The sequence below is a fragment of the Lampetra fluviatilis genome, chromosome 68 (genome assembly GCF_964198595.1).
Source record: "Lampetra fluviatilis chromosome 68, kcLamFluv1.1, whole genome shotgun sequence".
In the NCBI taxonomy this organism is placed as follows: Eukaryota; Metazoa; Chordata; class Hyperoartia; order Petromyzontiformes; family Petromyzontidae; genus Lampetra; species Lampetra fluviatilis.
The window spans coordinates 4012348-4020361 of NC_136342.1; the positions used below are offsets into that span (position 1 = coordinate 4012348).

At 60.5% G+C, this 8014-nt stretch overlaps 1 protein-coding gene across 1 annotated transcript in view; it reads left to right on the forward strand.

The window, feature by feature from the left end:
- LOC144952536 (uncharacterized) overlaps positions 1-8014 on the forward strand; it is a 208730-nt gene that overhangs the window by 151240 nt on the left and 49476 nt on the right. The window contains 4 exon segments of the mRNA XM_078882985.1: positions 2114-2167; positions 4530-4583; positions 6201-6308; positions 7276-7329. Coding sequence (XP_078739111.1) covers positions 2114-2167; positions 4530-4583; positions 6201-6308; positions 7276-7329 — 270 coding nt within the window.

The window sequence follows — 8014 nt, forward strand, 5'->3', positions numbered from 1 at the left end:
CCTCACTCACCACTCCTCACTCACCGCTACTCACTCACCACTCCTCACTCACCACTACTCACTCACCGCTACTCACTCACCACTCCTCACTCACCACTCCTCACTCACCACTCCTCACTCACCGCTACTCACTCACCGCTACTCACTCACCACTCCTCACTCACCGCTCCTCACTCACCACTCCTCACTCACCGCTCCTCACTCACCACTCCTCACTCACCACTCCTCACTCACCGCTACTCACTCACCACTCCTCACTCACCACTACTCACTCACCACTCCTCACTCACCACTCCTCACTCACCACTCCTCACTCACCGCTACTCACCCCCCTCACCACTCCTCACTCACCACTCCTCACTCACCACTCCTCACTCACCACTACTCACTCACCACTTCTCACTCACCGCTACTCACCCCCCTCACCACTCCTCACTCACCACTCCTCACTCACCACTCCTCACTCACCACTCCTCACTCACCACTCCTCACTCACCGCTACTCACTCACCACTCCTCACTCACCACTCCTCACTCACCACTCCTCACTCACCACTCCTCACTCACCACTCCTCACTCACCGCTACTCACTCACCACTCCTCACTCACCACTCCTCACTCACCACTCCATCTCCTCACCCCCCTCACCCCCCCACCCTCACCACTCCATCTCCTCACCCCCCTCACCCCCCCACCCTCACCACTCCATCTCCTCACCCCCCTCACCCCCCTCACCCTCACCACTCCATCTCCTCACCCCCCTCACCTCCCTCACCCTCACCACTCCATCTCCTCACCCCCCTCACCCCTCTCACCCTCACCACTCCATCTCCTCACCCCCCTCACCCCCCCACCCTCACCACTCCATCTCCTCACCCCCCTCACCCCCCCACCCTCACCACTCCATCTCCTCACCCCCCTCACCCCCCCACCCCCACCACTCCATCTCCTCACCCCCCTCACCCCCCCACCCCCCACCACTCCATCTCCTCACCCCCCTCACCCCCCCTCACCCTCACCACTCCATCTCCTCACCCCCCTCACCCCCCTCACCCTCACCACTCCATCTCCTCACCCCCCTCACCTCCCTCACCCTCACCACTCCATCTCCTCACCCCCCTCACCCCTCTCACCCTCACCACTCCATCTCCTCACCCCCCTCACCCCCCCACCCCCACCACTCCATCTCCTCACCCCCCTCACCCCCCCACCCTCACCACTCCATCTCCTCACCCCCCCTCACCCTCACCACTCCATCTCCTCACCCCCCTCACCCCCCTCACCCTCACCGCTCCATCTCCTCACCCCCCTCACCCCCCCACCCTCACCACTCCATCTCCTCACCCCCCTCACCCCCCTCACCCTCACCACTCCACCTCCTCACCCCCCTCACCCCCCTCACCCTCACCACCCTCACCGCTCCACCCCCTCACCCCCCTCACCCTCACCACCCTCACCGCTCCATCTCCTCACCCCCCTCACCCCCTCACCCTCACCACCCTCACCACTCCATCTCCTCACCCCCCTCACCCCCCTCACCCTCACCACTCCATCTCCTCACCCCCTCACCCCCTCACCCTCACCACCCTCACCACTCCATCTCCTCACCCCCCTCACCCCCCCCACCCTCACCACTCCATCTCCTCACCACTCCTCACCGCTCCTCACCGCTCCATCTCCCCACCCACCTCACCTCCCCTCATACGCCGCTCACCACCATGTGTGTGTCTGTGTGTATGTGTGTGTGTCTGTGTGTGTGTGTATATGTGTGTGTTTGTGTCTGTGTGTATGTGTGTGTGTCTGTGTGTGTGTATGTGTGTGTCTGTGTGTATGTGTGTGTGTCTGTGTGTATGTGTGTGTGTCTGTGTGTATGTGTGTGTGTCTGTGTGTATGTGTGTGTGTCTGTGTGTATGTGTGTGTGTCTGTGTGTATGTGTGTATGTGTGTGTGTCTGCGTGTGTATGTGTGTATGTGTGTGTGTGTGTATGTGTGTATGTGTGTGTGTCTGTGTGTATGTGTGTGTGTATGTGTGTGTGTCTGTGTGTCTGTGTGTATGTGTGTGTGTCTGTGTGTGTATGTGTGTATGTGTGTGTGTCTGTGTGCGTCTGTGTGCAGGGAGAGATTGGCAGCATGGGACACAAGGGGCCTAAAGGTGACAAGGGCGAGCACGTGAGTAGACACACGCACACGCAGTGACACACGTGGTGCGTACAGTGACACACGCACACGCAGTGACACACGTGGTGCGTACAGTGACACACGTGGTGCGTACAGTGACACACGTGGTGCATACAGTGACACACGTGGTGCGTACAGTGACACACGCACACGCAGTGACACACGTGGTGCGTACAGTGACACACGTGGTGCATACAGTGACACACGTGGTGCGTACAGTGACACACGTGGTGCGTACAGTGACATACGTGGTGCATACAGAGACACACGTGGTGCATACAGAGAGACACTTGGTGCATACAGAGACACACGTGGTGCATACAGAGACACACGTGGTGCGTACAGAGACACACGTGGTGCATACAGAGAGACACGTGGTGCGTACAGAGACACACGTGGTGCATACAGAGAGACACGTGGTGCGTACAGAGACACACGTGGTGCGTACAGAGACACACGTGGTGCATACAGAGAGACACGTGGTGCGTACAGAGACACACGTGGTGCATACAGAGAGACACGTGGTGCGTACAGAGACACACGCACACACAGAGACACACGTGGTGCATACAGAGACACACGTGGTGCACACAGAGACACACGTGGTGCATACAGAGAGACACGTGGTGCGTACAGAGACACACGTGGTGCATACAGAGACACACGCACACACAGAGACACACGTGGTGCATACAGAGAGACACGTGGTGCATACAGAGACACACGTGGTGCGTACAGAGACACACGTGGTGCACACAGAGAGACACGTGGTGCGTACAGAGACACACGTGGTGCATACAGAGACACACGTGGTGCACACAGAGAGACACGTGGTGCACACAGAGAGACACGTGGTGCACACAGAGACACACGCACACGCAGTGACACACGTGGTGCATACAGTGACACACGTGGTGCGTACAGAGACACACGTGGTGCATACAGTGACACACGTGGTGCATACAGTGACACACGTGGTGCATACAGAGACACACGTGGTGCACACAGAGAGACACGTGGTGCATACAGTGACACACGTGGTGCACACAGAGACACACGTGGTGCACACAGAGACACACGTGGTGCATACAGTGACACACGTGGTGCATACAGAGACACACGTGGTGCACACAGAGAGACACGTGGTGCACACAGAGACACACGTGGTGCATACAGAGACACACGTGGTGCACACAGAGACACGTGGTGCACACAGAGACACACGTGGTGCATACAGAGACACACGTGGTGCACACAGAGAGACACGTGGTGCGTACAGAGACACACGTGGTGCACACAGAGACACGTGGTGCACACAGAGACACACGTGGTGCATACAGAGACACACGTGGTGCATACAGAGACACACGCACACACAGAGACACACGTGGTGCATACAGAGAGACACGTGGTGCACACAGAGACACACGTGGTGCACACAGAGACACACGTACACACAGAGACACACGTGGTGCACACAGAGACACACGTGGTGCACACAGAGACACACGTGGTGCACACAGAGACACACGCACACACAGAGACACACGTACACACAGAGACACACGTGGTGCATACAGAGACACACGCACACACAGAGACACACGTGGTGCATACAGAGAGACACGTGGTGCACGCAGAGAGACACGTGGTGCATACAGAGACACACGTGGTGCACACAGAGACACACGTGGTGCATACAGAGACACACGCACACACAGAGACACACGTGGTGCGTACAGAGAGACACGTGGTGCACGCAGAGAGACACGTGGTGCATACAGAGACACACGTGGTGCACACAGAGACACACGTGGTGCGTACAGAGACACACGCACACACAGAGACACACGTGGTGCACGCAGAGAGACACGTGGTGCGTACAGAGACACACGCGCGTAACGCGTGCGCACAACAACAACCGCCATTCGCCACTAAGTGGCGGTGACGTCACCACGACGCTTGTGCCAGGCCATGTGCACCTTGAGGCTACCACGTGAAGTGTCCAACGCCCGCCGGCAGGAGGTCACGGGGCAGACTCAAATGCCACGGGTCGACTGACCGAGATGACTGGCCGATGCACACGCACACACCTGTACACACGCACCCACACGGAGACACGGGCACGAGACACACACACACACACCTGTACACACGCACCCACACGGAGACACGTACACGCAGACACACACACAACACAGCGCGTAATGCACACACGCACACACACACACACAGAGCCGCTTGTGCGCGCGTGTGAGCAGATCGTTACCCACAATTCCTTCTCACCGGTGCCGTGTTTCCCATCCGTGTGGCCTCCCTCCCTCCCTCTCTCTCCCCCCCCCCGTGTCCACAGGGCCCACCAGGACCTCCTGGCCCACAAGGCCCCATCGGACAGCCCGGCCCGGCCGTGAGTGACCGCAACGCGACACGGCAAAGCGCAGCGCAGCCTCCACACGGCACGCATGGAACGTCGCGTGGGCCCTGACGAGGCTTTGTGTGTCTCCACGAATGTCCCCCCGCGTGTGTCCCCGCGCGTGTCTCCCCGCGTGTGTCTCCGCGTGTGTCCCCGCGCGTGTCTCCCCGCGTGTGTCTCCGCGTGTGTCCCCGCGTGTGTCCCCGCGTGTGTCTCCGCGTGTCCCCGCGTGTGTCCCCGCGTGTGTCTCCGCGTGTCTCCCTGCGTGTGTCTCCACGTGTGTCCCCGCGTGTGTCCCCGCGTGTGTCTCCGCGTGTCTCCCTGCGTGTGTCTCCACGTGTGTCCCCGCGTGTGTCCCTGCGTGTGTCCCTGCGTGTCTCCCCGCGTGTGTCCCCGCGTGTGTCCCCGCGTGTGTCCCTGCGTGTGTCCCTGCGTGTCTCCCCGCGTGTGTCCCCGCGTGTGTCCCTGCGTGTGTCCCTGCGTGTCTCCCCGCGTGTCTCCCCGCGTGTGTCCCCGCGTGTGTCCCCGCGTGTGTCCCCGCGTGTGTCCCCGCGCGTGTCTCCCCGCGTGTGTCTCCACGTGTGTCCCCGCGTGTCCCCGCGCGTGTCTCCCCGCGTGTGTCCCTGCGTGTGTCCCTGCGTGTCTCCCCGCGTGTGTCCCCGCGTGTGTCCCCGCGTGTGTCCCTGCGTGTGTCCCTGCGTGTCTCCCCGCGTGTGTCCCCGCGTGTGTCCCCGCGTGTGTCCCCGCGCGTGTCTCCCCGCGTGTGTCTCCACGTGTGTCCCCGCGTGTCCCCGCGCGTGTCTCCCCGCGTGTGTCCCCGCGTGTGTCCCCGCGTGTGTCCCCGCGTGTGTCCCCGCGTGTGTCTCCGCGTGTGTCCCCGCGCGTGTCTCCCCGCGTGTGTCCCCGCGTGTGTCTCCGCGTGTGTCCCCGCGTGTGTCCCCGCGTGTGTCCCCGCGTGTGTCCCCGCGTGTGTCCCCGCGCGTGTCTCCCCGCGTGTGTCCCCGCGCGTGTCTCCCCGCGTGTGTCCCCGCGTGTGTCTCCGCGTGTGTCCCCGCGTGTGTCCCCGCGTGTGTCCCCGCGCGTGTCTCCCCGCGTGTGTCTCCACGTGTGTCCCCGCGTGTGTCCCCGCGTGTGTCCCCGCGTGTGTCTCCGCGTGTGTCCCCGCGTGTGTCCCCGCGTGTCCCCGCGCGTGTCTCCCCGCGTGTGTCTCCGCGTGTGTCCCCGCGTGTGTCTCCGCGTGTGTCTCCGCGTGTGTCCCCGCGTGTGTCTCCGCGTGTCTCCCCGCGTGTGTCTCCGCGTGTCTCCCCGCGTGTGTCTCCGCGTGTCTCCCTGCGTGTGTCCCCGCGTGTCCCTGCGTGTGTCCCTGCGTGTCCCTGCGCGTGTCTCCGCGTGTCCCCGTGTGTCCCTACGTGTGTCCCTGCGTATGTCTCTGCGTGTGTCCCCGTGTGTCCCTGCGTGTGTCCCCGTGTGTCCCTGCGTGTGTCTCCGCGTGTGTCTCCGCGTGTCTCCCGTGTCCCCGCGCGTGTCCCCGCGCGTGTCCCCGCGTGTCTCTCCGCGTGTCCCCGCGTGTCTCCCTGCATGTCTCCGCGCGTGTCCCCCCTCTGTCCCCAGGGAGCTGATGGGGAGCCAGGCCCCAGGGGGATTCAGGGTCCGTTTGGAGCCAAGGGAGACGACGGGCCCAGAGGGTTCCCTGGGTCTCCGGGACCCGTGGGCCTACAGGTACCCTCAACTCATTCGTTTAGTCGTTCTTCTCACTCCACTCACTCGTTCATTCACTCTCTCGCTCTCGCTTAAATCGCTCAAGCCAACTACTCAGTTAGTCACTCGTTCACTCACTCGTTCACTCACTCGATTACTCGCCAACTCAGTTACTCACTCACCTACTCGCTCAACAACTAACTTAGTGGCTCACTCACTCGATTACTCACCAACTCGTTCACTCACTCACCTACTCATTCAACTACTCAGTCACTCGGAAACTCGCTCACTCATTCACTCAGTTACTCACCAACTCATTCACTCATCCACCTACTCACTCACCCAACAACTCGCTCACCTGTCACATGAGCTGTCAGTGCGTATGCGTGCACGTGTGTGTGTGTGTGCATGTTTGCACGTGTGCATGCGTGTGTGCGTGCGGACGTATGCGTGTGTGCACGTATGCACGCGTGGGTGTGAATGCCCGCGTGTGCCTGGTGTCTACGCGTGTGGTGTCTACGCGTGCGTGTACGTACACGCGTGTGCGTGTGTGTGTGGTGTCTACGCGTGCGTACACGTGTGTGTGTGTGTCTGTGTGTGTGCGTGTACGTACACGTGTGTGCGTGTGCGTGGTGTCTACGCGTGCGTGTACGTACACGTGTGTGCGTGTGCGTGGTGTCTACGCGTGCGTGTACGTACACGTGTGTGCGTGTGTGCGTGGTGTCTACGCGTGCGTGTACGTACACGTGTGTGCGTGTGTGTGTGGTGTCTACGCGTGCGTGTACGTACACGTGTGTGCGTGTGTGTGTGGTGTCTACGCGTGCGTGTACGTACACGTGTGTGCGTGTGTGTGTGGTGTCTACGCGTGCGTACACGTGTGTGTGTGTGTCTGTGTGTGTGCGTGTGCGTACACGTGTGTGTGTGTGTGTGGTGTCTACGCGTGCGTGTACGTACACGCGTGTGCGTGTGTGTGCGTGTGTGTGCGTAGGGACTGCCCGGGCCGACTGGAGAGAAGGGGGAGAACGGCGACGTTGGTCCCATGGTGAGCGGCCGCCCTCCCTCTGCGCTCCCCCTCGCTCGCACGCAACGTGACACAACGTGACACAACACGACACAATGTAACACAACATCACGCAACGTGACACAAAATGACACAAAGGGACACACAATGACACAACACGACTAAAATGACACACTACGACAATAAATGACACAAAGTGACACAAAATGACACAACGCGACATGAAATGACAAAATGACACAAAATGTCAAAAATAACACAAATGACACAAAATGTCAAACATGAAAAAAATGACAAAAAAATTACAAAAATGACAAAAAAAAATGACAAAAAAAATGACACAAAACGATGTAAGATGACAAAAAATGTCACAGAATGACACAAAATTAAACGTCCCTTGTCTCGTGACACAAAGGCAAAAACTCGCCACTGGGTGACGCACACAGTGGGGGGGAGGGGCTTGGTGCCCTCCTCCCTCCACCAGCCCCCGCCCACTTTCATCTGACCACGCCCACTCCACAGCTAGCCCACTTGCCCAGGTAGCCCCGCCCACTGCCCGGGTAGCTCCGCCCACTGCTCTGGTAGCTCCGCCCACCATCCGGGGTAGCTCCGCCCACTGCTCGGCTAGCTCCGCCCACTGCTCGGCTAGCTCCGCCCACTGCTCGGCTAGCTCCGCCCACTGCTCGTGTAGCTCCGCCCACTGCTC